At 42.4% G+C, this 27,745-nt stretch overlaps 2 protein-coding genes across 2 annotated transcripts; both read left to right on the top strand.

The window, feature by feature from the left end:
* The first annotated feature begins 95 nt into the window (after positions 1-95).
* On the top strand, positions 96-7,396 carry LOC124001359 (adenylosuccinate synthetase isozyme 1 C). The gene is made up of 13 exons (XM_046308092.1): positions 96-992; positions 2,318-2,420; positions 2,511-2,573; positions 2,669-2,719; positions 3,327-3,393; positions 3,562-3,669; positions 3,845-3,926; positions 4,014-4,140; positions 4,348-4,502; positions 5,429-5,553; positions 5,975-6,072; positions 6,220-6,369; positions 6,742-7,396. The coding sequence occupies exons 1-13, from the start codon at positions 795-797 to the stop codon at positions 6,792-6,794; spliced, it is 1,380 nt and encodes a 459-aa protein (XP_046164048.1). The 5' UTR covers positions 96-794; the 3' UTR covers positions 6,795-7,396.
* A 123-nt stretch (positions 7,397-7,519) lies between these two features.
* Positions 7,520-18,868, top strand: LOC124001360 (apoptosis regulatory protein Siva-like). The gene is made up of 4 exons (XM_046308093.1): positions 7,520-7,824; positions 16,120-16,296; positions 16,837-16,990; positions 18,695-18,868. Exons 1-4 carry the CDS (start codon positions 7,704-7,706, stop codon positions 18,741-18,743), a joined length of 501 nt encoding a protein of 166 aa, XP_046164049.1. The 5' UTR covers positions 7,520-7,703; the 3' UTR covers positions 18,744-18,868.
* The last annotated feature ends 8,877 nt before the right edge of the window (positions 18,869-27,745 follow it).

Raw genomic sequence — 27,745 nt, 5'->3', positions numbered from 1 at the left:
CGCAAAACACCAGTCTCAACATCAACAGCGAAGAGACGACTCCGGGATGGTGGCCTTCTAGGCAGAGTTGCAAAGAAAAAGCCATATCTCAGACTGGCCAATAAAAAGAAAAGGTTCAAATCGATAAAATATCACAGATATGCCTTATTCATGTGACAAATGCAGACGGGCAAATCCAAATTGAGCTGTGCACACACATTATGATGAACATCTCGGAAAGAGGTACAATGAGACTACGTTGGTGGGAAGCTCAGGAGACAATGACACACATGGTACACTGTGGGCCTATGCCCATTCCACAAGTGTGGCTTCATATTGCTGGTGTCGGCAACCTTTGTGGAGTGCCAATTTAGGTCTACAATTTATCCTACTTTTCGAAAGATTAGAGTGCCAGTTATGAATTTCATATAAGCATTGTAATCTTCCTAACTGCCCAAAACAGGTCTAACTGCCCACCAACGGAATAATTATATTTGCCTTTCTTTTTATTGACATCAAACGAGTTTTATATTAACATGTGGACTTGAGAGACAGGGCTCCTCCCAATGCAGGCGCTGTTCGAGATCTGGGGGGAATTCATTCGGCCGAATCTGTTGCAAAACGTTTATTGAACGGAAGCTAACAGTACGAAACGGGGAGGGACCTACCTGAATGTGTCCAATAGAAACAACTGTTTGAACTAATAATCATGCCTACTGCGGTCCGTGCGTCCTGACATCACGGAGACATTGATATGGCAATACGACTCTTGGAAACATTCTAGTCTGTTTCGGACGGACAGCATAAGCAACATCATGTCGTTTAGCTGTTCAGCAAAAGACCACAAGAGTTATACAAATCCACCCTCCAACCCAACCCAAGGGCTGAAGCGGCCACGGAAAGAAACAGGGAACAAAGTGACAGTAGTGCTCGGTGCGCAATGGGGAGATGAAGGCAAAGGAAAAGTCGTCGATTTATTGGCGACTGAGTCTGACCTTGTTTGCAGATGTCAGGTAATATCGTGTGTATATGATACGATATTAATGCAACATTCACATACTTGAACTGACAAAAGTTATATCATCTTGTCATTGAATTATAAGCATGGATGCTGTAAAATACATGGTGAGTCTTTAGCAAATAGTGTTCCAACACATCGGAATCAGTGACTGTCACTGTAGCATATTGAACTACAATGTGACCGGTGTGGGGTAGGTATTGGAAAATGGTTGAAATAGCACATGTTTTTTTGCCCTAAATGTTCTGTTATGTGATGTCCTCGAGGTTATAAGGGAATTTAGGATCAATAAAGTTCCGTTGTGTTTTCTATTTTATCATTGCAGGAAATTAGTTTAGATTGAATTGTTTAAATAATTTTAAAATTCCTTGGTGGACTATTACCCGTTCTTCAATTTCAACTGAATTTGTATTTATTGACTTGACTGGAGTTTAAATTAAACTTTTCAAATTGGAATGCTATTGACTGGTTATTTGTCTCTTCTTATGACATGATCATTACAAGCATATTCTCTCAACTGGGGATCTATACCTCACACATCACTAAATTGTATCTATCTGAAGACCAATACAGTAAAATGCTCAAATAGACCAAAGTACCAACATATGGCAAAAAGCTAAATTCACACAGTACTGCTGGGGGAAGGAAGCATTAGAGCACAATTAGACCAATACTCATAGAATTACAAAGGGTTATTGATATAATAAAGAGGGTGTCATAAACTATTCTACTTTATAGAGCTTGACCTCCTTAATGAAGATGATGTCAATAATGACACTTAGGCAATGTTTCTTAAGATCAAAGTTTCTCTTTGACCAGCAAAGAAAAGCAAAACTTGCTCATAAATCATTTATTGGGGGACTAACAGTGTAAAGTCCATTACACAATTGTTGTGTTGTACTCTCCATTGACAGTAGGTCACAGCACTGAGCACTCTGTGTACTTCTTCAGCCAGCCCCACCCACTGGGCTGGTGCAGGGTCACATTCCCAGTGTGACTTGACATTGAGAAGGCCAGGTCTTAGCCGGGGTGACGGAGTGTAGGGTCTGGCAGTCAAGTCTGTTAAAATAGTTGGTAGGGGGTAGCTTTGTGACAAGGAGGGGGCTTAGACTCTATTACACACTGACTCAAATAAGATTCTACGTTTGCTCTGGATGCATGGCCAGTGGATGTCCTGACAGTTTTATGTCCATGTTCTGCTGACCCTTTTTGCAAAACAGCCATCAATCAAATCAATAACTGTCCTTTGGTGAAATCAAGCTGCTTGACTTTGGTGACAGTTGGAGGTTTGCTAAACACAATCTTGTTTTGATCTTTTAGGGCGGTAACAATGCAGGCCACACAGTGGTAGTGGAAGGCAAAGAGTATGACTTTCACCTTCTCCCCAGTGGAATTATCAACCCCAAAAGTATATGTGTCATTGGTGAGTGTTTCTCTACTCTTTATCCCCATTTCCACTAATTCCAGTAGGCAATGGTCAGTATGCTCTTATCTAGCATATGTTCCCTTGTAGGTAATGGCGTAGTCATACACCTACCAGGTTTGTTTGAGGAGGCGGAGAACAATGAGAAGAAAGGTAAATTAAATATTTTTAGAATAACAGTCAATGCTGTAGTTGTCAAGTGACGCGGAAGCCATTAAAATTACTTTTTTTCTCAATTCTCTGACCAGGTCTCAAAGGCTGGGAGAAGAGACTAATAGTCTCTGACAGAGCTCACCTTGGTATGTGTGTATTTTTCTGGTTCCACAAATGAAGCGAAGATGTATACAGAATATGTGATATTTTTATCTGCATAATGTACTAAGTGTACAAAACATTAAGAACACCTGCTCTTTCCATGAGATAGACTGACTAGGTGAATCCAGGTAAAAGCTATGATCCCCTATGATCCCACTTCAATCAATGTAGATGAAGGGGAGGAAACAGGTTAAAGAAGTATTTTTAAGCCTTGAGACAATTGCGACATGGATCATGTTTGTGTGTCATTCAGAGGGTGACTGGGCCAGACAAAAGATTTAAAGGAAAAGTACATCTTTGGGTATTTGTTTCATTAGTCCATTGTTGACATAGTCCCAAAATGTTTTGCTTGTCACCAATCAAGTTTTCAAGATGTATAACTTAAAAAATACAGAAATCATCCCCGTATGATGCATTTTGCATTATATGATGCTGAATTTGGAAAAATACAAAATTAAGCATACAGGAATGATTTCTGTATTTTGCAACTCAATATTAGAAGGTGTTCCTAATGTTTGGTATACTCAGTGTATATTTGTGTATTGGGCTTGGAGAAAGGATGACATTTATTTTGCTTTTATCTTTCAACAGTGTTTGATTTCCATCAGGTTGTGGATGGAATTCAGGAGACCCAGAGACAAGCAACAGAGGGAAAGATGTAAGGGTAGGGAAGGCAATGGTTGCTTACATAAAGGTAGAGAGTACAATGGCTCACTGTCAATAGAAATCCCAGGACTTCAGTCAATCACTTTCACAGCTGATGTAAAATTGCAAATGCTACTTTGTAATCCCCTCAACTAAAACAGGTGTGTTTTTCTCATGACAGAATTGGAACAACCAAGAAAGGCATTGGACCCACATATGCCAGCAAGGCATCTCGCACAGGACTGCGTGTCTGTGACCTGCTGGGAGACTTCAAGGAGTTCTCTACCAAGTATGCTTACTGACAGATAGGACACAATATAAACATCTAAACCTGACATACAATAAACATTTTGAGAGTCCAACAGTATATGGTTGTAGCTGTCTCAAGACTTTACTCTTGAACTAAATTGACCCACTAAAGTGAAAGGTAATAGAGATTGAGATGATTTGGGAGTTTCTTTCAGATTCAAGAACCTTGTCGAACAGTACCAGTCCATGTACTCATCCCTGACAGTTGATACTGAAAGTCAGCTGAAAAAACTGAAGGTATGTGGTAAATCCCCTCTGAATGAATAGTCATGGACTATAGATATATTAGATCTATGAAACTTCTTGTTGTCTTGTACTGTGCAGGAGTATGGAGAGAGGTTGCGGCCGATGGTTCGGGATGGAGTCTATTACATGTACGAGGCTCTTCATGGACCCCCAAAGAAAATTCTGGTGGAAGGGGCCAACGCTGCCCTCCTCGACATTGACTTTGGTAAGAAATGTCATGGTCCCATTGCGGATTGTTATAAAAAATAAATAGAGTCCGCACACTCCTAAGCTCCAACGTGGGCCTTTATTCACAAACAAACAATCTTACATTAAGGATCGTGCCAATGATAAGATGGATAAGAAAGTGTGATGGTTACATGGACAACTCATCTGTATGTACATTTATTTCCACTTTCTCTATTCCCTTTAGGCACATATCCTTTTGTGACCTCATCAAACTGCACCGTTGGTGGGGCATGCACTGGTCTTGGCATCCCTCCCCTGAATATTGGTGAAGTGTATGGTGTATCAAAGGCCTACACCACCAGGGTGGGAATTGGTGCCTTCCCCACAGAACAACTCAATGTAAGTGCTCATTCATCTATATAGACATTCTTGACTCTCTCAATAAGGAGATTATATTGTAACGAATAAAGATGAACAGCCATAGCAAGACTTGAACCGGTGACCTTGAGTGAGAGAGTACACTATCACCTGTGCCATGAAGGTGAAGACCTCTTAGCAGAGGTTGTAGTGCATTTACATACAGGAAGGGTTAGTAGTTTGATATATACAGTTTGTTTGGACATGTTCTTTTCATTTGAGGTACAAGTTGAGTTGGATATGTATAGTAAACCTAGTGCTTAAGATCATATGACTCTCACACATGTAGGAAGCCTGGTATCAAAAGGCGCTGCCTCTGTGGCCAGCTGTCAGATTGTGTGAGAGGCCTGTTATAACACTCTTCAGCTCTCATGCTGATCACATGTTCAAGGCCTAAATTTAGGCCAGAGTCAGGGTTCAAGATAGACATACTGTCTGGTCTGGGGTTATGTAACCTAACATGAGAACTGTCCATGGGGTTTCTGGTCAACGTGTTTCAGCTTGATCCCTCACTCCAACTGTAAATGTATTGCTTTACTAACCTTTTACTGAAATCAATCACATTTATTTTATAAAGCACTTATACAGAATAGATACTGGGGACTGACAATGTGGCTCCGTCCAAAGTTACCTCTGGACAGGGCCAACCAGGCAGGATGTTACCCCACCCACTTTGCCAAAGCACAGCCCCCACACCACCAACTTTATATCAACAGACCACTAACTAACTTCCCTAAGACAAGGCTGAGTATAGCCCACACAAATCTCCCCCACCGCACAAGTGTTTATTTTCAATACTTTTTTGTAATAAAAACGATTAAGACTGGTGTCCATAAGTGGACAACACTGAAGTATTTAACTATTGATCAATCAAATTATCTATTCTAAACTGAGTGGGTTTTGTGCAGGTGACAGGTGAGCTGCTGCAGACAAGGGGTCATGAGGTGGGCGTGACCACAGGCAGGAAACGTCGCTGTGGCTGGCTGGACCTGGTCATCCTGAGATACGCTCACATGATCAATGGCTTCACTGCGTGAGTGGATATGACTGAAAGGCAGGCTGCCAAATCTTAACTCTTTTTGAATATCTGACCCTACTCTTTACTACATTGACATTCTACATGTTAGTCATTTTGCAGACACTCTTATCCAGTGAGACTTACAGTTAGTGCATTCATTTTAAGATAGCTAGGTGGGACAATCACATATCTCAGTCATAGTAAGTATATTTTTCCTAAATAAAGTAACTATCAGCAAAGTCAGTGCTAATAGGGGATAAAAAAGTCAGGGGCGAGTGTTAGTTCACGAAAGGAAGGTTATTTGATTTGTTATTTCTTTATCTGCCTTGTTCAAAGTGCTGTATCTGTCTGTGACTGCTCCTCTGAATGTAACTCTTGTAGTAGTTTTCATCTCTTTCCTGAAATGTGTTAAACAAATAACATTGCTTCCTTAAAGCATTGCTTTGACAAAACTTGACATCCTTGATGTGCTGGATGAGATCAAAGTAGGAGTGGCCTACAAAATCAATGGCAAAAGAATTCCCCATTTCCCAGGTATGCTCTCTAAATTCGATTCAAAAGTACTGTACCAAACTAGGCCTACCCTGTAAAATAGACATTTATAGAATTCATGAAGTATTATCTATTCAAAAACATTTAATTTCTCCTCTGATTTATGATCTTCATCCTTCACTCACATAGCTGACATGGAGCTGTTGCACAAAGTGGAGGTAGAGTATGAGACCTTCCCCGGCTGGAAGAGTGACACGTCTGCAGCGAGGAAGTGGAATAATCTTCCCCAGAAGGCTCAGAACTACATCCGCTTTGTGGAGAACCACATTGGAGTACCCAGTAAGTTACATATAGGATAGAGGGTGTTCCTGCTGACCCAAACTGATAACAAAATAAATCCTTCTTATTGGACAAGTAAGCCTATAGGTCGTAGTAGTAGTACCTCCATTTCAAAACATTTTCTTCAGTTGCATGTCTACTGAACATGACCCAGTTTTAACCATACCATAGTCCAGCATACTATTACTGACCCCTATATAGGAAACTGAAGAGCCAACTGAGTACCAGGGACATGGCTTAAATGTGCCAGTAGGGGCACTATACTATATCATAACTAGTACCCAGTTCTGCAAGGATGATACTTGTCTAGTGCAAATGTTTTGGGGATGTGTTCATGTTTTTTGAAATGTCCTTTGTCATTTCTCTCTACAGTTAAGTGGGTCGGTGTAGGAAAGTCCAGAGAGTGCATGATCCAGATGTTCTAGAGAGTTTACCTCCTCTCTCCTCAAGATGGACGCACAAAGATATGGCATGATGTGACATATGTTTGCAACCCCCAAACTGTCTAATATTGTGGTAAAAAAAACAACTTATGCCAACAGATTTGTGTAGCTTTGAAACAATGTTGACTGGTAATGTTGGTAACTTTACATCTATCTATGCAGTGCTTCTCATCAGTAAGTTGCCTTGTGATGATGTCGGCCAGAAAGTCCTATTACTGACCAAGGAGTAAATCTTACCTTGTGCCACACAACAAACATGAAATATAAAAACACATCCAATAACTTTTCCTCCTGTGTAACCTTACCTGCCTTACATCTACTGTTTCAGTCTTTTTTACTCATTTATCAAACCAGCAGACTACACATATTTTGTACCAACCAGCTGTTTGTTTGCACATGTTTAGGAGTGAAACAGTGTGATAAATAATTGTCATCCTTGTAAATGCAAGTCATTTTGTAGTAGGCTAATATGGAATTTGATTTGTCTTTGCTAGCTACAAGTTCATAAGCAAGACCTAACAAAGCATGAGTAAATGAGATGCTGCCTCACTGGAAGCTTTGAAATAAAACGTATATGATAGCTACATAACTTGGTATTTTTATGCATTGAGGAATGATAGTATGTAACTAGTAGTGATATTAAAACGTGAGTTTTCTTAAACATTGTAACAGAATGCATCACTAACATTCATAAACTTGCGATTGTGGTTTGAGACACTGGTTTGAGCAGGGTTTGCGTGAGAAAACACACAGTGTCATGTGATAAGAGGTCCAAGATCGGATTGGTTAGTTAGCGTGCTAATGTATTTTTCGCTGAGGTAGCTGGCTATAAGATTTTTTTTTTGTCCCTGTGTTGAAGCAAGCAAATTTGGTCGCGTGTTCTTTGTAGAAATGACTAAAAGAGCGTATCCTTTCGCTGAGTCATTCTCATCACAGTATAAAATTCACGTTGGACAAAAGGAGTTGAATCATCACGGCGTATTTGGGAACACGTACAGGCAAGAGGTCTTCGGTAATGTTTGCTGGCTAGCTAACCAATTATTCATCTATTCGCTAATTTAGCAATGCTAGCCCTACGCTGTTTTGTTGTTTAGCTAGCTTGTACCAGATAAAACAGTATTCGCTAGATCACATACTGTTAACTAGCTGTCTACGCCAAATATTAATGTCAATTGATTAGCTACTTGATAGTAACGTTAGCTATATAGCTAATCCACCCATGACAGGCATTTAATGCAGTGTATGCCTTTGGTGGCTATTTCTAGGTAGCCACTACCTAGTTACAAGTCTTAACAAATCGCTGGGTGGATCTTTAATCTAGCCAACGTTACGTGAATGTCTCATGCGCGACAGTACTGTAGTTGGCTAGCTAATACGAGGGACGTTTGCATTTGGCCATGCTCTCTGGCAGCTAGTTAACTATGGTGTCTTATTTTGTCACTTAATCCGACTACATGACCATAACTATGTGGACACATTCGCTCGTCAAATCTCATTCAAAGTCATGCCCATTAATTTGGAGTTGGTCCCCCCCCTCCCCATTCTGCTATAACAGCCTCCACTCTTCTGGGAAGGCTTTCCATAGCAATGTTCCAACATCTAGTGGGGACTTGATTCCATTCTGTCACAATTATATAGACTTTTTTATTTTTTGTACTGTGTTATTGATTACTCCATGTGTAAATCTGTGTTGTCTGTTCACACTGCTATGCTTTATCTTGGCCAGGTCGCAGTTGTAAATGAGAACCTGTTCTCAACTAGCCTACCTGGTTAAATAAAGGTGAAATAAAAAATTTTTTTTTTTTTAAATCATCCCAAAGGTTTTTGATGGGGTTGAGGTCAGGGCCCTGTGCACGGCAGTGAAGTTCTTCACCGATCTCAACAAACCATTTTTGTGTAGAACTCGCATTGTGCACGGGTCGTTGGGGGGAGAAAAACGGACCATTATTTTTCCAAACCTTTACAGTTGGCACTATGCGTTCCGGCAGAACCTTCTCCTGACATCCATCAAACAAAAAGTGTGGGAGCTGCTTTGTTACATTTACATTTAAGTCATTTAGCAGACGCTCTTATCCAGAGCGACTTACAAATTGGTGCATTCACCTTATGACATCCAGTGGAACAGTCACTTTACAATAGTGCATCTAAATCTTAAGGGGGGGGGGTGAGAGGGATTACTTATCCTATCCTAGGTATTCCTTAAAGAGGTGGGGTTTCAGGTGTCTCCGGAAGGTGGTGATTGACTCCGCTGTCCTGGCGTCGTGAGGGAGTTTGTTCCACCATTGGGGGGCCAGGGCATCAGTGCGTTAGACATCAGTGCGGCTTTTGACATTATCGATCATAGTCTGCTGCTAAAAACTTGTGTTATGTCTTTACACTAGAGGTCGACCGATTTATGATTTTTTTTTAACGCCGATACCAATTATTGGAGGACCAAAAAAAAGCTGATACCGATTTTAATTGGCTTCTTTTATATATATATATATATATATGAAATAATGACAATTACAACAATACTGAATTAACACTAACTTAATATAATACATAAATAAAAATCTCAAATATGTTTAAATAATGCAGAAACCGTGTTGGAGGAGAAATTAAAAGTGCAACATGTACCATGTGAAAAAAATCTAACTTAAGTTCCTTGCTCAGAACATGTGAAAGCTGGTGGTTCTTTTTAAGTCTTCAATATTCCCAGCTAAGAAGTTTTAGGTTGTAGTTATTATAGGACTATTTCTCTCTATACCATTTGTATTTCATAGACCTTTGACAATTGGATGTTCTTATAGGCACCATAGTATTGCCAGGCTAATCTCGGGAATTGATGGGCTTGAAGGCACTGCTTCAAGCATTGCGAAGAGCTGCTGGCAAACGCAGGAAAGTGCCGTTTGAATGAATGCTTATGAGCCTGCTGCTGCCTACCACCGCTCAGACTGCTCTATCAAATTATAGACTTAATTATAATATAATAAACACACAGAAATACGAGCCTTAGTTTCCAGATTTGACCATATTAATGACCTATCATTTCGAAAACAAAATGTTTATTCTTTCCGCAAAATACGGAATCATTCTGTATTTTATCGAACGGGTGGTAACATTAAGTTTAAATATTGCTGTTACATTGCATAATTATGTCAAATTCTATTAAATTAACTACGGTCTTTGTTAGTAAGAAATGGTCTTCACACAGTTCAATGAGCCAGGCGGCACAAACTGCTGCATATACCCTGATTCTGCTTGCGCTGAACACAAGAGGAGTCGCACAACTTCCCTAGTTAGTATTGCCTGCTGACATGAATTTCTTAAATAAATATGCAGGTTTAAAAATATATACTTGTGTATTGATTTTAAGAAAGGCATTGACGTTCATGGTTAGGTACATTGGTGCAATGATTGTGCTTTCTTTGCGAATGTGCTTTTGTGAAATCACCCGTTTGGCGAAGTTGAAGTAGGCTGTAATTCAATGATAAATTAACAGGCACCGCATTGATTATATGCAACGCAGGACAAGCTAGTTAAACTAGTAATATCGTCAACCATGTGTAGTTAACTAGTGATTATGTTAAGGTTGTTTTTTTATAAGGTAAGTTTAAGGCTAGCTAGCAACTTACCTTGGTTCCTTGCGGCACTCGCGTAACAGGTGGTCTGCCTGCCACGCAGTCTCCTCGTGGATTGCAATGTAATCGGCCATAATAGGCGTCCAAAAATGCAGATTACCAATTGTTATGACAACTTGAAATTGGCCATGCCGATTAATCGGTCGACCTCTACTTTACATCCCCTGCTATATTGTGGATAGTTACCTGTCTAACAGAACAGAAGGTTTTCTTTAACTTCTTATGGCTTAGATCCTGCTAACGGGATCGATATGACAACAGCCAGTGAAAGTGCAGGGCACCAAATTCAAAACAGAAATCTCATAATTAAAATTCCTCAAACATACAAGTATTTTACACTATTTTAAAGATACACTTCTTGTTAATCCCATCAGTGTCCGATTTCAAAAAGGCTTTACGACAAAAGCACACCAAACGATTATGTTAGGTCTGCAGCTAGTCACAGAAAAACACAGCCATTTTTTCCAGCCAAAGAGAGGAGTCACAAAAAGCAGAAATAGAGAGAAAATTAATCACTAACCTTTGATCTTCATCAGATGACTTCATGTTACACAATACATGTATGTTTTGTTCGCTAAAGTTCATATTTGTATCCCAAAATTTGTTTACATTGGCGTTCAGTAATGTTTTGCTTCCAAAACATCCGGTGATTTTGCAGAGAGCCACATCAATTTACAGAAATACTCATCAATGTTGATGAAAATACAAGTGTTATGCATGGCACTTTAGATACACTTCTCCTTAATGCAACCGCTGTGTCAGATTTCCGAAAAAGCACACCATGCAATAATCTGAGTACAGAGCTCAGAGACTAGAACAAGCCATACAGATATCTGCCACGTTGTGCAGTCAACAGAAGTCAGAAATAGCATTATAAATATTCACTTACCTTTGATCTTCATCAGAATGCACTCCCAGGAATCCCAGTTCCACAAAAGTTTGATTTATTTGCCAAATGCACAGAATACAACAACAAATGTAGACTACCATGAAATGCTTACTTACAAGCCCTTTAACCAACAGTGGCATTCAAGAAGAAGAAAATATTTGCCAAGTAGGCAAAAAAAGGTAGTAATAACACAAGTATAACGATAACTAGGATATATACAGGGGGCACCGGTACAGAGTCAGTGTGCAGGGGTACAGGCTAGTTGAGGTAATCTGTACATGTAGGTGGGGGTGAAGTGACTATGCATAGGTAACAAATAAACAGCACGTAGCAGCAGTGTAATGTAAATTATGAATTGTTCAGCAGTCGAATGGCTTGGGGGTAGAAGCTTTTGAGGAGCCTTTTGGTCCTGGACTTGGCACTCTGGTACCATTTGCCATGCGGTAGCAGAGAACAGTCTTTGAGACCAGTCACCCAAGTCTTGACAATTTTATGGTCTTTCCTCTGACACCGCCTAGTATATAGGTCCTGGATGGCAGGAAGCTTGTCCCCAGTGATGTACTGGGCCATTCGCACTACCCTCTAGCGCCTTGTGGTCAGATACTGAGAGGTTGCCATACCAGGCAGTGATGCAACCAGTCAGGATGCTCTCGATGGTGCAGCAGTAGAACCTTTTGAGGATCTGGGGACCCATACCAAAGCTTTTCCTTCTCCTGAGGGGGGAAGAGGTTTTGTCTTGACATCTTCACGTCTGTCTTGGTATGTTTGGACTATGATAGTTCATTGGTGATGTGGACACCAAGGAACTTGAAGCTCTCAACCTGCTCCACTACAGCCCTGTCAATGTTAATGGGGGCCTGTTCGGCCTGCCTTTTCCTGTAATCCATGATCCGCTCCTTTGTATTGCTCACATTGAGGGAAAGGTTGTTGTCCTGGCACTGCCAGTTCTCCTACCTCCTCCCTATATGCTGTCTCATCGTTGATCAGGCCTACCACTGTGTCGTCAGCAAACTTAATGATGGTGTTGGAGTCGTGTTTGGCCACGCAGTCGTGGGTGAACAGGGAATAAAGGAGGGGACTAAGTACACACCCCAGTGTTGAGGATCAGTATGGCAGACGTTCTTGCCTAGTCTTTCCACCTGGGGGCGGCCCGTCAGTAAGTCCAGGATGCAGTTGCAGAGGGAAGTGTTTAGTCCTTAGCTTAGTGGTGAGCTTTGTATGAACTAGTTTTGAACGCTGACCTGTAGTCAATGAACAGCATTCTCAGATAGGTGTGCCTTTTCCAGGTGGGAAAGGCCAGTGTGGAGTGCGCTTGAGATTGCGTCATCTGTGGATCTGTTGGGGTGGTATGCAAATTGGAGTGGGTTTAGGGAGTCCGGGAGGATGCTGTTGTGAGCCATGACCAGCCTTTCAAAGCACTTCATGGCTACTGACGGGAGTTCCATGGGGCAGTAATCATTTAGGCAGGTTACCTTCACTTCCTTGGGCACAGGGACTCGGGTGGTCCGCTTGAAACATGTAGGTATTTCAGACTTTGTCAGGGAGATTGTAAATGTCAGTGAAGACACTTGACAGTTGGTCCGCTTGCTTTGAGTACACGTCCTGGTAATCCGTCTGGCCCAGCGGCTTTGTGAATGTTGACCTGTTTAAAGGTTTTGTTCACATTGGCTACCGAGAGCGTTATCAGTCATCCAGAACAGCTGGTGCACTCGTGCATGCTTCAGTGTTGCTTGCCTCAAAGCTAGCATAAAATGCATTTAGCTTGTCTAGTAGGTTCACGTCACTCGGCAGCTCGCATCTGGATTTTCCTTTTGTAGTCCGTAATAGTTTTCAAGCCTTGCCACATCTGATGAACGTCAGAGCCGAAAGTAGTAGGATTCAGTCTTAATCTCGTGTTGACGCTTTGCTTGTTTGATGGTTCGTCTGAGAGCATAGCTTGATTTCTTATAAGCGTCCAGATTAGTGTCCTGCTCCTTGAAAGCGGCAGCTGTAGCGTTTAGCTCGATGCGGATATTGCCTGTAGTCCATGGCTTCTGGTTGGGATATGTACGTACAGTCACTGTGGGGACGACATCATCGATGCACTTATTGATGAAGCCGATGCCATTGGATGAATCCCGGAACGTATTCCAGTCTGTGATAGCAAAACATTCCTGTAGTGTAGCATCCGCGTCATCTGACCACTTCCGCATTGAGCAAGTTTCTGGTACTTCTTGCTTTCGTTTTTGCTTGTAAGCAGGAACCGGGAGGATAGAATTATGGTCAGATTTGCCAAATGGAGGGAGAGCTTTGTATGCATCTCTGGACTAAAGGTGGTCTAGGATTTATTTTTCCCCTGGTTGCACGTGACATGCTAGTAAAAATTTGATGAAACTTAAGTTTGCCTGCATTAAAGTCCCAGGCCACTAGGAGTGCCGCTTCTGGGTGAGCATTTTGTTCTTTGCTTATGGCCTTATAGAGTTGGTTGAGAGCGGTCTTAGTGCCAGCTTCGCTTTGTGGTGGTAAATGGACGAATAATACACATAGTGTGGTCGACAGCTTATCATAAGGTACTCTGCCTCAGGCGAGAAATACCTTGATACTACTTTAATATTAGACATTGCGCACCCGCTGTTATTGACAAAGACACACACCCCCACCCCTTGTCTTACCAGAGGTAGCATCTCTGTTCTGCTGGTGCTTGGAAAATCCTGCCAGCTGTATATTGTCAGTTTCTTTGTTCAGCTACGTCTTGGTGAAACATAAGATAGAACTGCTAAAGGGGTCGTAGTTAGCCTGCAGAGTTCTGTCCCACTATCCAGGTCTATGCCCAAACAGTTCGAGCTACTACTTTTAAAAGTCCATCTCTAAAGAAATAAATACCTCCGCTGTTTTCAACCAGGATCTCAGTGATCATTGTCTGCGTCCGTTATAGGTCCACGGTCAAACGACCACCCCTCATCACTGTCAAATGCTCCCTAAAACACTTTCTAATCGACCTGGCTCGGACATCCTGGAAGGATATTGACCTCATCCCGTCAGAGGATGCCTGGTTGTTCTTCAAAAGTGCCTTCCTCACCATCTTAAATAAGCATGCCCCTTCCAAAAAATGTAGAACAAAGAACAGATATAGCCCTTGGTTCACCCCATACTTGACTGCCCATGACCAGCACAAAAACATCCTGTGGTGCACTGCACTAGCTTTGAATAGTCCCTGCTATATGCAACTTTTCAGTTAAGTTAGGAACCCATATAAACAGACAGTTAGGAAAGCAAAGGTTAGCTTTTTCAAACAGAAATTTGCATCCTGCAGCACAAACTCCAAAAAGTTCTGGGACACTAAAGTCCATGGCGAATAAGAGCACCTCAGCTATCCACTACACTGAGGCTAGGAAATGCTGTCACCACCGATAAAGCCACTATAATCCAATTTCAATAAGCATTTTTCTACGGCTGGCCATGCTTTCCACTTAGCTACCCCTACCCCGGCCAACATCTCAGCACCCCCCCCCCCCAGACAGACAGCTGATGTTCTGAAAGAGTTGCAAATTCTGGATCCCTACAAATCAGCTGGGCTAGACAACCTGGAGCCTCTCTTTCTAAAATTATCCACTGAAATTGTTGCAACCCCTATTACTTGCTTGTTCAACCTCTTTCGTATCGTCTGAGATCCCCAAAGATTGGAACGCTGCCGCAGTCATGCCCCTCTTCAAAGGGGGAGACACTCTAGACCCAAACTGTTAGACCAATTGCTGCCCGCCTGACTAGCATCACTACTCTGGACGGTTCTGACTTAGAATATATGGACAACTACAAATACCTAGGTGTCTGGTTAGACTGTAAACTCCCCTTCCAGACTCTCATTAAGCATCTCCAATCTAAAATTAAATCAATCTGCTTCCTATTTTGCAACAGACTCCTTCACTCATTTTGCAATACATACCCTTGTAAAACTGAATATCCTTCGGTGATCATGTACAAAATAGTCTCCAATACTCTACTCAGACGACATCCAATTTGCTATGACAGTGCCATCCGTTTTGTCACCAAAGCCCCATATACTACCCACCACTGCGATCTGTATGCTCTTGTTGGCTGGCCCTTGCTACATATTCGTCGCCAAACCCACTGGCTCCAGGTCATCTATAAGTCTTTGCTAGATAAAGCTCCGCCTTATCTCAGCTCACTGGTCACCGTAGCAGCACCCACCCGTAGCACGTGCTGCTGCAGGAATATTTCACTGGTCATCCCCAAAGCCAGCACCTACTTTGGCCGCCTTTCCTTCCAGTTCTCTGCTGCCAATGACTGGAATGAATTGGAAAAAACACTGAAGCTGGAGATTTATACCTCCCTCTCTAACTTTAAGCATCAGCTGTCAGAGCACCTTACGATCACTAAACCTGTACACCGCCCATCTGTAAATAGCACACCCAACTAACTCATCCTCATATTGTTACTTATCCTCTTGCTCTTACCTCTTGCTCTTTTGCACCCCAGTATCTCTACTTGCACATCTCACTCCAGTGTTAATGCTAAATTGTAATTATTTAGCCTCTATGGCCTATTTGTTGCCTTACCTCCCTAATCTTACTGCATTTGCACACACTGTACATAGATTGTTCTATTGTGTTATTGACTGTACATTTTGTACATTTATCCCATGTAACTGTTGTTTTTGTCGCACTACTTTATTTAATCTTGGCAAGGTCGCAGTTGTAAATGAGAACTTGTTCCCAACTGGCCTACCTGGTTAAATAAAGGTGAAATAAAAATAATAAACTGCTAGTATGTTAATGTCTCGGCACCTCTCTTCCAGAAAAGACGAAGGACCTGCTCTTCAATGGGACCAAAATCCGGAATATAGATGCAGAGAAGTGCTCAGCAATACAGCCATCGGGGTCAGGTATGAAACCTGATGTGAGCCAGACACTCCTGAGGGGACAGACACTGATTGGGCAGGATGGCAGACTACAGAGAACTACACCTGTTCAAGGTAATGAGCTTCTCATGTAAACTGCAACCTTTCACCCACATCTGAGAGTGGGCTGAAGGAAACCACTACTATCAGACTTGGAATCGCCATTCCAACTTCATTTCAGGAAATGATTACTGTGTAGTACAGGGGTGTCAAACTGCTGGTTGTTTTTTACCTTTTTAGAGGTAAAAAAATAAACACCGCAGACGACCGGGTCTATTAGAAACCATATGTATGTAAATATTGTGTGCCATGGGTTGTAAAATAAGTTGGATGACATGTTTGTTTCAACATTAGGGCTGTTTTTCTTAAAGAAGTTAAATCCACTTCGTGTTTTTATTCCTTGCTGCGGTACTGGTATTGTCCCAGCCCTATATACAACCAGTTGATGTGATTTTCGGACTCATCTGTGACCTTACAGGGGAGTGTGAACCCACAGATACTTGGCTCTCTGTGTAATGAGTTTGACACCTGTGCGTTAGTACATGAGACGGACACTTGCCCACAATTGGGATATTTTGTAATTTCCAGAATGGTCTGTGTGTATGGTTGTCTCAGGTTCAGCGTTGACTCCAGTGGGGTGCTGTGTGTGTCAGAAGGCCCAGGGCACCAGGAGGCCGTGCTCCCAGTGTGACCGCCCAGCCTGCCCCTCCTGCATCCAGCAGTGCGCCAGCTGCTCCAGATCCTGCTGCTCTGTCTGCACCGTCATCGAGTAAGTGACTCCTCACCCTTCTCCTTTCATCCACTGAATTTGCCCTTTTTTTAATCGAGTCAGAGGGAGCATCTCCGAGTTGAGTAAAAACGGCAAGCACTGCATCTACTGCGATTTCGCTATCGTAGTGTAATGACCTCAGGAAGTTAAATAAATTAAATAATTTCCATGGTATATGGAGTTCTCGACTTAGTTTATTCTCAATGCTCACACAGGGTACCGTGTGGGCAACGCCAAATCTAATAAAATCAACAGGAAGTTCACTTTGTCAGGATGTACTAAAGGGGCAGAACAATAGACTGCATGGTCATATAACATAACCTGCACTGCCCCCCCCCCCCCCCCCCAATTTAATTGGTTTTTGCTCAATATCAAAATGCCTGTAACGCAAGAATCAAGGTTTCTTTGAATTCATGTTTATGCATTTTATATTGGTTTGTTCTCGTAGTTATGGTCTCGCAGCCTTCACTCCTGTGCTGTGCTCCTTCCCATTTACACAAGAGTTCTGTATATAATGGCGAGAGGATCATGTCTCCGCCCTAACAATGAAAGTCGTTATCCCAAAGGCACGTGACAAGCTTAGGTCCAAAATAAGCCCATAGAAACGCATTGGGCTTATTTTGGCGAGAGTGAAACCTCTCGCTTCGCCTCTTCCTTTGTTTACACACCAAGCCCCTCTCTCTGCAACTCACACTAACAAAATTGAGAGGTTACCTCTTCCCCTCTGACGAGCGGTTTCAATTTGCTATTTGCATGAGCGGTTTGGTCCAACAATCGGTCATGGACACCGAAACAGATTGAGACATTATTTTACTGTAATAGAAAATGTACCTTTTCTAACGATACATGTTTGTCTCAACTACTCAAATTGCGCGCAGAGCACACATTACTAAAGCAGGAGTATCAATGAACATTGATTCTGGAAATGTAATACTCAGTCTGTCACATTGCTGTACCGCTAGCAGCATTTTAGTCTGTATAGTCTGTTTATAAATGTGCAATAAGCATAACACTACTGTAAGGATTTGGCAACATGTTCTCATTCTGAGAAATAATGTAGGCCTCTTGATTTTTACGTCTGCCTCGTTAGCTTGCAAATAGATCCAAGTTGGTTAAACTTGAAATATAAAGATTAGCTGGCTACTCACTAGCACGTTTACTTGAGATTGTGACGTGTTAATTTCCTATAATGCCTGTTACAATAAATTAGTCATTATTAGTGAATGTGCGTCATGCATGGTTTTGGTTTTAAATTTGTAACTGGGCATTTTCACAGACTTGCAAGCCACATCAGTGATTATTGCAAAAAAGCAGGTTAAACTAATTTGATAAAATAAATTGATTAGTGAGGCTTATTTAGCTTAATTTCACACACCTTGAATTCATTAGATTATTGCTGACTGAAATGCCTTGTATTTGAGCTTTAAATGTACAAGAGCTTATTTAGTAAATCTATAGTGAATTGCCTAATTTTCTTTATTTTTAAATCAATGATTTTTCGGCCGTATCACCCAGCCCTAGACTGGACTCTGCTAAACCCTGCATAACTGGTACATGTGTGCTGACAACACAGGCGCAACTTTCCATGAGGGTACCTATGATGGTATGCAGGATTTTATGATTTAAGCAAGCAGTGCAGAGCATCTAATGTCTCTTGTACTTTATTTAGCCTGTTACTCATTGTTTTCTCTTTATCCTCCTCAGCTACAGTGGACAGTATGATCAAGTGCTGTGCTGTGGCTGCGCATCATAATCAAGGATCAAGGATTGTTTTTATACATTTTAGTTAACATTTAATGTGAAATGACAACTCTCAAATGTTATACGTGTGTATTTTTGTATATATGTAGTTTGTGGAATAAATACTTTGCTTGCTTCTTTGCTTGTCATGCACAGTTTACATGGAGCTCTCATGAATGTTCAATATCAATCATGACTTCTTATGCTGCCCGTAACAGAAGTGTATGTAGATCAAGGTTCCACCAAGTAATCTAGTGGACCAGCAGGTGGCAGTGTACATCAAGGCCTGATTTCAGACATAGCTGGGAAAAGATTCCTGTGACAGCTAAATACACTGGCAACACTTTCTTTTTTGCCTTCAATCAGTGACTGATTTCAGGGTCACTTATTATGCTCTGGGTAATTGTTCACAGTTGTGGATATACCCGGATGTGCAGATTACCAGTCTAACAGGATTCAATCATGTCACCCAGGCCCTAGCCTGCTCCCTTGGACACTTGTGTAAATCATAATGGATTGTAATACTCTAAAACCCGAATAAGGCACTAAAGCCAGTGCAAAATACACCTGCTAAATCTTGACTGGAACCTCATGCGATCAGATTACTCCAGTATTAGCATCTACGCTGGCTTTCTGTTATGGCTAAGGCTGATTTCAAGGTTTTACTGGTAACTTGAAAAGTATTTAATGGACTTGCTAAGATTTGGTCCTTCCCTACATATACTTACTCTACGGTTATAGATGCAGGCCTCATTGTTCCTACAATTTCTAAGCAAACAACTGGAGACATGGCTCTCCCCTATAGAGCCTCTTTCTTATGGAATGTTCTGCCGATCTATATGAGGGACACAGACTGTCTCAACCTTTAAATTAAAGCTCCGGGATGCTGGCCTTCTAGGCAAAGTTGCAAAGACAAATCTATCTCGGACTAGCCAATAAAAATAAAATATTAAGATTGGCCAAAGAACAGACACTGGACAGAGGAACACACAAATGTTGATGCTCCAGCTACTCAACTAGTCTAAAGCATGCCAGTTTTATTGCTTCTTTAATCAGAACACAGTTTCCAGCTGTGCTAATGTAATTGCAAAAGTTTTCTAATGACAAATTAGCCTTTAAAATGGTCAATTGGATTAGCTAACACAACCTGCCATTGGAACACAGGAGTGAGGGTTGGTGATAATGGGCCTATGTAGATATTCCATTTAAAAAATCTGCCGTTTCTAGCTGCAATAGTCACGACATTAACGATGTCTAAACAGTATTTCTGATCAAGTTATTTTGATGGACAAAAAAATGCTTTTCTTTCAAAAACAAGGACATTTCTAAGTGACCTCAAACTTTTGAACGTGTGTGTGGAAGCCACTTGAAATGAGTGGATTCGGCTATTTCAGCCACACCCGTTGCGGACGGGTATAAAATCGAGCACACAGCCATGCAATCTCCATAGGAAACATTGGCAGTAGACTGGCCTTCCTGAAGAGCTCAGTCACTTTCAATGTGGCACTGTCATATGATGCAACAATTCAGTTCATCAAATTTCTGCCCTGCTAGAGCTGCCCAGGTCAACTAAGTGCTGTTGTGAAGTGGGAAGTCTAGGCGCGACAATGGCTCAGCAGTGAAGTGGTAGGCCACACAAGCTTACAGAACGGGACCGCCAAGTGCTGAACCACGTACAAATCGTCTGTCCTTGGTTGCAACACAGCTTTATGAAATGGGTTTCCATGGCCGAGCAGCCACATACAAGCCAAGAATCACCATGACAAGTGTCTGCTGGAGTGGTGTAATGCTCGCTGCCATTGGGCTCTGGAGCAGTGGAAATGTGTTCTCTGGAGTGATTGTCGGCTAATGGGGATCCTAATAAATCAAATGAATCATGCTTCACCATCTGGCAGATCGAAGGATGAATTTGGGTTTGGCGGATGCCAGGAGAACACCACCTGCCCAAATGCATAGTGCCAACTGTAAAGTTTTGTTCGGGCTAGGCCCCTAAGTTCCAGTGAAGAGATCTTGAATCCACAGCATACAATGACATTCTAGATGATTCGGTGCTTCCAACTTTGGCAGCCGTTTGGGAAAGGCCCTTTCCTGTATCAGCATGACAATGCCCCAGTGAACAAAGCGAGGTCCATACAGAAATGGTTTGTCGAGATCGGTGTGGAAGAACTTCACAGAAGATTCTTGATCACAACCCCATCGAACACCTTTGGGATGAATTGGAACCCGACTGCGAGCCAGGCCTAATTGCCCAACCTCACTAATGCTCTTGTGGCTGAATTGGAAGCAAGGCCTCGCAGCAGTATTCCAGTATCTAGTGGAATGCCTTCCCAGAAGAGTGGAGGCTGATATGTAAGCAAAGGGAAGACCAACTCCATATTAATGCCCATGATTCTGTTATGAGATGTTTGACTAGCAGGTGTCCACATACTTTTGGCAATGTAGTGTATCTACCTGAAATTACATGATCTAAGTGATTGATATATTGTATTCAGCAGTCATAAAAGTATGCCTTATTTACTTTGAAGAACTACAAAATAGTGATTATCAGACCGCATAGGCAGCAGCTCTATAGAGATGAGATGACTTGGAATGAAATAGTCATCAAATAAAACAAACGTGATATACACAACTAAAACATTGGAATAAAGTAATGTGAATAAATTATTGTTAATAAGTGAAGCAGAAATGGCTAGTCACTACCATCATTGGACTTTTATTGTTTTATTCTGTGTTATAGCACTCAACCCACAAAATGCATTTAATGTTTGAAAAATTATTTTGTATTACAAACTGGCTGGTTCAAGACCTGAATGCTGATAAGCTGACAGCTGTGGTATATCAGACCTTATACCACAGGTATGACAAAACATTCATTTTTACTGCTCTAATTATGTTGGTAACCAGTTTATATTAGCAATAAGGTACCTCGGGGGTTTGTAAACTCAGCAAAAAAAGGAACGTCCCTTTTTCAGGACTCTTTGTCTGTCAAAGATAATTAGTAAAAATCCAACTAAGTTCACAGATCTTCATTGTAAAGGGATTAAACACTTTCCCCATGCTTGTTCAATGAACCATAAACAATTAATGAACATGCACCTGTGGAACGGTTATTACGACACTAACAGCTTACAGACAGTAGGCAATTAAGGTCAAAGTTATGAAAACGTAGGACACTAAAGAGGCCTTTCTAATGACTGGAAAACATAAAAATAAAGATGCCCAGGGTCTCTGCTCATCTGCGTGAACGTGCCTTATGCATGCTGCATGAAGGCATGAGGACTGCAGATGTGGCCAGGGCAATAAATTGCAATGTCCGTACTGTGAGACGACTAAGACAGGGAGACAGGACGGACAGCTGATCGTCCTCGCAGTGGCAGACCACGTGTAACAACATCTGCACAGGATCGGTACATCCAAACATCACACCTAGGGGACAGGTACAGGATGGCAACAACAACTGTCCGAGTTACACCAGGAACACACATTCCCTCCATCAGTGCTCAGACTGTTCACAATAGGCTGAGAGAAGCTGGACTGAGGGCTTGTAGGCCTGTTGTAAGGCAGGTCCTCACCAGACATCACCGGCAACAACATCGCCTATGGGCACAAACCCACCGTCACTGGACCAGACAGGACTAGCAAAAAAGTGCTCTTCACTGACGAGTCGCGGTTTTGTCTCACCAGAGGTGATGGTCGGATCCGCGTCGAAGGAATGAGCGTTACACCGAGGCCTGTACTCTGGAGCTGGATCGATCTGGAGGTGGAGGGTCCATCATGGTCTAGGGCGGTGTGTCACAGCATCATCGGACTGAGCTTGTTGTCATTGCAAGCAATCTGAACACTGCGTTACAGGGAAGACATCCTCCTCCCTCACGTGGTACCCTTCCTGTAGGCTCATCCTGACATGACCCTCCAGCATTACAATTCCACCAGCCATACTGCTCGTTCTGTGCGTGATTTCCTGCAAGACAGGAATGTCAGTGTTCTGCCATGGCCAGCGAAGAGCCCTGATCTCAATCTCATTGAGCATGTCTGGGACCTGCTGTATCGGAGGGCTAGGGCCATTCCCCACAGAAATGTCCAGGAACTTGCAGGTGCCTTGGTGGAAAAGTGCAGTAACATCTCACAGCAAGAACTGGCAAATCTGATGCATCCATGAGGAGGAGATGCACTGCTGGGCTTAATGCAGCTGGTGGCCACACCAGATACTGACTGTTCCTTTTGATTTTAACCCCCCCCCCCCCCCCTTTGTTCAGGGACACATTAATCCATTTCTGTTAAGTCACATGTCGGTGAAACGTATTCAGTTTATGTCTGTTGTTGAAACTTGTCATGTTCATACAAACATTTACACATGTTAAGTTTGCTGAAAATAAATGCAGTTGACAGGGAGAGGGCGTTTTTTTGTTGTTGTTGCTGAGTTTGGTATATGACCAATATACCATGGCTAAGGGCTGTATCCAGGCACACTCCACCTTGTGTCATACATAAGATCACCACTTAGCCGTGGTATTTTGGCCATATACCCCACCCCCTCGTGTCTTATTGATTAATTATACCATGGCATTGTTGAATACTCGTTTCTGATTGGCTTGAAGGGAATTCTAGAGCATGCATTATTTCCTTATAACCCATGGTATATTTGCACAGTAGAATTCAATGGATATGGTTCATTCTTACATGTTCTATATTTGAGCTGCTTTTGAAAGCAATAGTCGAAATGAAAACATTATTGGCATTGTTGAATTTTATTTTCATAATAGCAAGCCAGGACTGATGGTTTGGTTAGCTAAACTAGCAAGTCTGTTTGTTTTGTTACCAAGGCAACTACTGTCGCTATCTAGTAAACTTGCTAACTACTTCAGTGGATATTGAACACATTTCTAGCGGCAAATGTGTTCAAATATAGCCATTGTATAAAAGGGATAATCAACACATGGCTGTGCGTTCTCTGAAAAATAATGCAACTCCGTGGAAGGTCAGTTCCACTCTGCTCGCGCGTCGTGGAACTCACCTTCCACGTTGTTCATTATTTTCCATAGAACGCATAGATCCTCTTGATTATCCCTTACATAATCGAACTGAAAGCACTAATGCCTCAACACTAGTTAACGGTAAGGCACTGGAGTGATGAACCACTCAAGCTGTCTCTGCCTGGCCGGATCCACTCCACTGGGATTTTCTGCCTCTGAGTCACTGGCCTTGCTCACGCTATCCCATGCCGTCCCTCACTTCATGCCAGGATTTTTTCGCTATACTCAATTTGAGTGCGTTGAGTCACTGGCTTGATCGTCCTGTCCAGGTATGCGCTCCTCATGCTTGTGCGGTGGGGGAGATATTTGTGGGCCCCAGAAATCCAAATCAAATTTTATTGGTCACATTTAGCAGATGTTGTTGGAGGTGAAGCGAAATGCTTGTATTTTTAACAAAAACATTACTGGGATAATAATGTAAGAAATAACACACCGGGCCTACTTTTTACTCTGTATTTATCAATGATGTCGCTCTTGCTGCTGGTGATTCTCTGATCCACCTCTACACAGACGACACTATTCTGTATACATCTGGCCCTTCTTTGGACACTGTGTTAACAAAACTCCAAAGAAGATTCAATGCCATACAACACTCCTTCCGTGGCTTCCAACTGCTTTTAAATGCTAGTAAAACTAAATGCATGCTCTTCAACTGATTGCTGCTCACACCCTCCCGCCTGACTAGCATCACCAAAGGCCATATACTGCCCACCACTGCGACCTGTATGCACTCGTTGGCTGGCCCTTGCTACATATTCGTTGCCAAACCCACTGGCTCCAGGTCATCTATAATTCTTTGCTAGGTAAAGCCCCGCCTTATCTCAGCTCACTGGTCACCATAGCAACACCTACCTGTAGCACGCACTCCAGCAGGTATATTTCACTGGTCATCCCCAAAGCCAACACTTCCTTTGGCCGCCTTTCCTTTCAGTTCTCTGCTGTCAATGACTGGAATGAATTGAAAAAATCACTGAAGCTGGAGACTTATACCTCCCTCTCTAACTTTAAGCATCAGCTGTCAGAGAAGCTTACCGATCACTGTACCTGTACACAGCCCATCTGTAAATAGCACACCCAACTACCTCATCCCCATATTATTATTATTATTTTTGCTCTTTTGTACCCCAGTATCTCTACTTACACATCATCATCTGCACATATATCACTCCAGTATTAATGCTAAATTGTAATTATTTTGCCTCTATGGCCTATTTTTTGCCTTACCTCCCTAATCTTACCACATTTGCACACACTGAACATAGACTTTTCTATTGTGTTATTGACTGTACGTTTGTTTATCCCATGTGTAACTCTGTGTTGCTTTTGTCACACTGCTTTGCTTTATCTTGGCCAGGTCGCAGTTGTAAATGAGAACTTGTTCTCAACTGGCTTACCTGGTTAAATAAAGGTGAAATAAAATAAAAAGTGCTCCCTATAATTATCCTGTCTGTCTCTCTCGGTCTCCCGTCCCGGAGGACCTGAGCCTTAAGACCATGCTTCAGGCCTACCTGACCGTACCTGGCCTGACAACTCCTGGCTGTCCCTGTCCCCAGTCCACCTGATTGTGCTGCTGATCCAGTTTCTGTTGTTCTGCCTGCGGCTATGGAACCCTTACCTGTTCACCCGACGTGCAACCTTGTCCTGGACTTAATGTTTTGACTTTCTATTTCTCTCTCTCGCGCTCTCTCTACCAGACAAGCTGCCTCGACCTCTGAATGCTCGGCTATGAAAAGCCAACTGACATTTACTCCTGAGGTGTTGACCTGTTGCACCCTATGGTAACCACTATAATTATTTGACCCTGCTGGTCAGCTTTGAACGTTTGTTCTTCAAGATATTCAACCTAGCCTTAATGGCCACGTACTCTTATAATCTACACCCTGCACAGACAGAAGAGGGCTGTTCCTCTAGGTTTCTTCCTAGGTTCCTGCCTTTCTAGGGAGTTTTTCCTAGCCACTGTGCTTCTACATCTGCAACGCTTGCTCTTTGGGGTTGTAGGCTAGGTATCAGTATAAGCACTTTGTGACAACTGCTGATGGAAAAGGGCTTTAAAAATCTATGTGATTGAATTTGATAGGCCAGATGGAATTATCACCACATTGCTTATCAGAGACGACAGTGGTGCCACTTCTGTATAGATTTTTACCTATCTAATTCTTTGCTGACCTCAAGTGCTTTGGGGGTTCATCAGTCGAAGCACATTTGTTGGAAAATAAATCTTCAAAAACTGGCAACACATCACTGGAAGTAGTCTGCTGGGGCTATCTCAAGTTAGGCGTGGGTCAAATATTAGCCATCCTAGTAAACACATTGCAGAGTGTACATGCCTGGCTGTCATCTGAAACATTTACTTGAATTATTCTCTGTTCATTTATTATAAGGTGGATGCCAGAGCTGGGGTTATTCTCCCTTTGCTCGCTCTGAACTCTGTAATGGCATTGTGTTAATGCACTCTTAAAATGGGAACGTGCAGCTGTCAGGGTTCAACACATCCCTACATCTGTCACTCTAATGTAACTCTGAAGTTCACAGTTTTCCTCCTAAGATTGTTCCTCTCCCCCTAGCATATGTATGGGGCCCTATGAGGAGAAGAGGCCGACTGGTCAGGCTTGGACACCAACTGCAGTGGGAGCGTGTGGCTTTGTCTTTCACCCATTCTTTTGGGGACCAGCTGTGCCCGGAGTGCGAGCGCCGAGCACAGCGATGCTACTGCTATAAATATGCGTCAGTGAGTGAGTGACAGCTGTGCAGTGGACCAAGGACACACTCTCTTGGCACTCCACGGACGAGTCACTCCAAACAAGGCAACCCCAGCGTGACCTGAACACCAGTGATATATATCCAACTGTCTAGCTAATTGTCATTCATGTATTCAATTTCATAATGTAAGTTATGTATTGCAGAAGCATTTGAATGAAGCCAAACCAATTCTGTGACAAAATAAAAGGAAATGTAACTGAGAAAAACATTTTACGACAATGTCTATTTTTATTGTTACTGTTTCTGAGAGCAGTGTGATGCTGAGTCGATGTAAGTGAAAATCATGTCTATACCGCAGACTATATAGAGAAACGAGGCTGTGTTTTTGTACCAAGCTGTTTGTTTCTTTGTGTGTGTGTGTGCCCTTTTCAAGTGTTACCACCTGTCTTTTGTTAAGAAATAAATAAATAAACATGGACCACACCAGCTGTCCCTGGCAGTCCGTTCAGAGGTCAAGGGCTCCCACCGCTGGCCTTGTGAGGTGGTGGACACTTACAACTTTCATCTAAACAACTTCCTCCAAGTCTGCCTCTAAACTGGGGAATAAATAAATACAGAGAGTATTGTAGAGGTCCAAAACCATCTAAATGTACCCGGCTTAAAAGCCTTGGAAAGGAATGTTTTCAATATTCAATGATTTAAATCAGACATCACAGCCCTGCCATCTAGCAGTTAATCCTTATCACACGGACCATACTTTCCATACTCAGGTTTGGTTCATGTAGAAATCCATGTGATGGCCAAGTGCAGATATAACATGCTGATAGTGATGTGAATACCCTGAGAACTGAAGAAATGTTTACAGTGTGAGGTCCCTTATTTACTGGGAGGTAGTGGAGGCCGTTTGGTGTTTTTGAATGATCTTGGGAGGCCATTGTTTTCTTTGTGCTGTGGTTGGCTGGTCAGTGCGGGCGGCAGTGTCGTCTGTTTGTGCAACCAGTTAGTGCTCGGAAGTGGGAGCAGACAGAGTGCCTGAGCTACTACCCAGTGACTGGATGAGGCCAAGGATGGGGCAGTAATTCGGGGCTGGGTGGATGCTGCCTTGTCTATGAACCACAGAATTGATGTGCTGGGGAGAGTAGTGGGAACTCCCAACCCATCCCCGAATGCATAGCAGAGTAGCTGGAGCAGAGTAGCTTTGCAGCGGTGGAATAATTAATACCCCTCCACAAAGAAAATGACCAGTGAATTGACATGGAGATTTTTTTTGTTTGTTTGCTCA

The sequence above is a fragment of the Oncorhynchus gorbuscha genome, linkage group LG17 (assembly GCF_021184085.1).
Source record: "Oncorhynchus gorbuscha isolate QuinsamMale2020 ecotype Even-year linkage group LG17, OgorEven_v1.0, whole genome shotgun sequence".
Lineage (NCBI taxonomy): Eukaryota > Metazoa > Chordata > Actinopteri > Salmoniformes > Salmonidae > Oncorhynchus > Oncorhynchus gorbuscha.
This window is presented reverse-complemented; position numbering and strand designations above follow the sequence as displayed.

What these genes read in the sequence shown, in the direction of transcription:
- LOC124001359 (XM_046308092.1), top strand. Translation starts at nt 795, where the DNA reads ATGTCGTTTAGCTGTTCAGCAAAAGACCACAAGAGTTATACAAATCCA. An exon ending in CAAGCAACAGAGGGAAAGAT is followed by an intron (nt 3,394 to 3,561) that starts GTAAGGGTAGGG and finishes TTCTCATGACAG; the next exon opens with AATTGGAACAACCAAGAAAG. An exon ending in TCCCCACAGAACAACTCAAT is followed by an intron (nt 4,503 to 5,428) that starts GTAAGTGCTCAT and finishes GGTTTTGTGCAG; the next exon opens with GTGACAGGTGAGCTGCTGCA.
- LOC124001360 (XM_046308093.1), top strand. Translation starts at nt 7,704, where the DNA reads ATGACTAAAAGAGCGTATCCTTTCGCTGAGTCATTCTCATCACAGTAT. An exon ending in GTACAGGCAAGAGGTCTTCG is followed by an intron (nt 7,825 to 16,119) that starts GTAATGTTTGCT and finishes CCTCTCTTCCAG; the next exon opens with AAAAGACGAAGGACCTGCTC. An exon ending in GAGAACTACACCTGTTCAAG is followed by an intron (nt 16,297 to 16,836) that starts GTAATGAGCTTC and finishes TGGTTGTCTCAG; the next exon opens with GTTCAGCGTTGACTCCAGTG.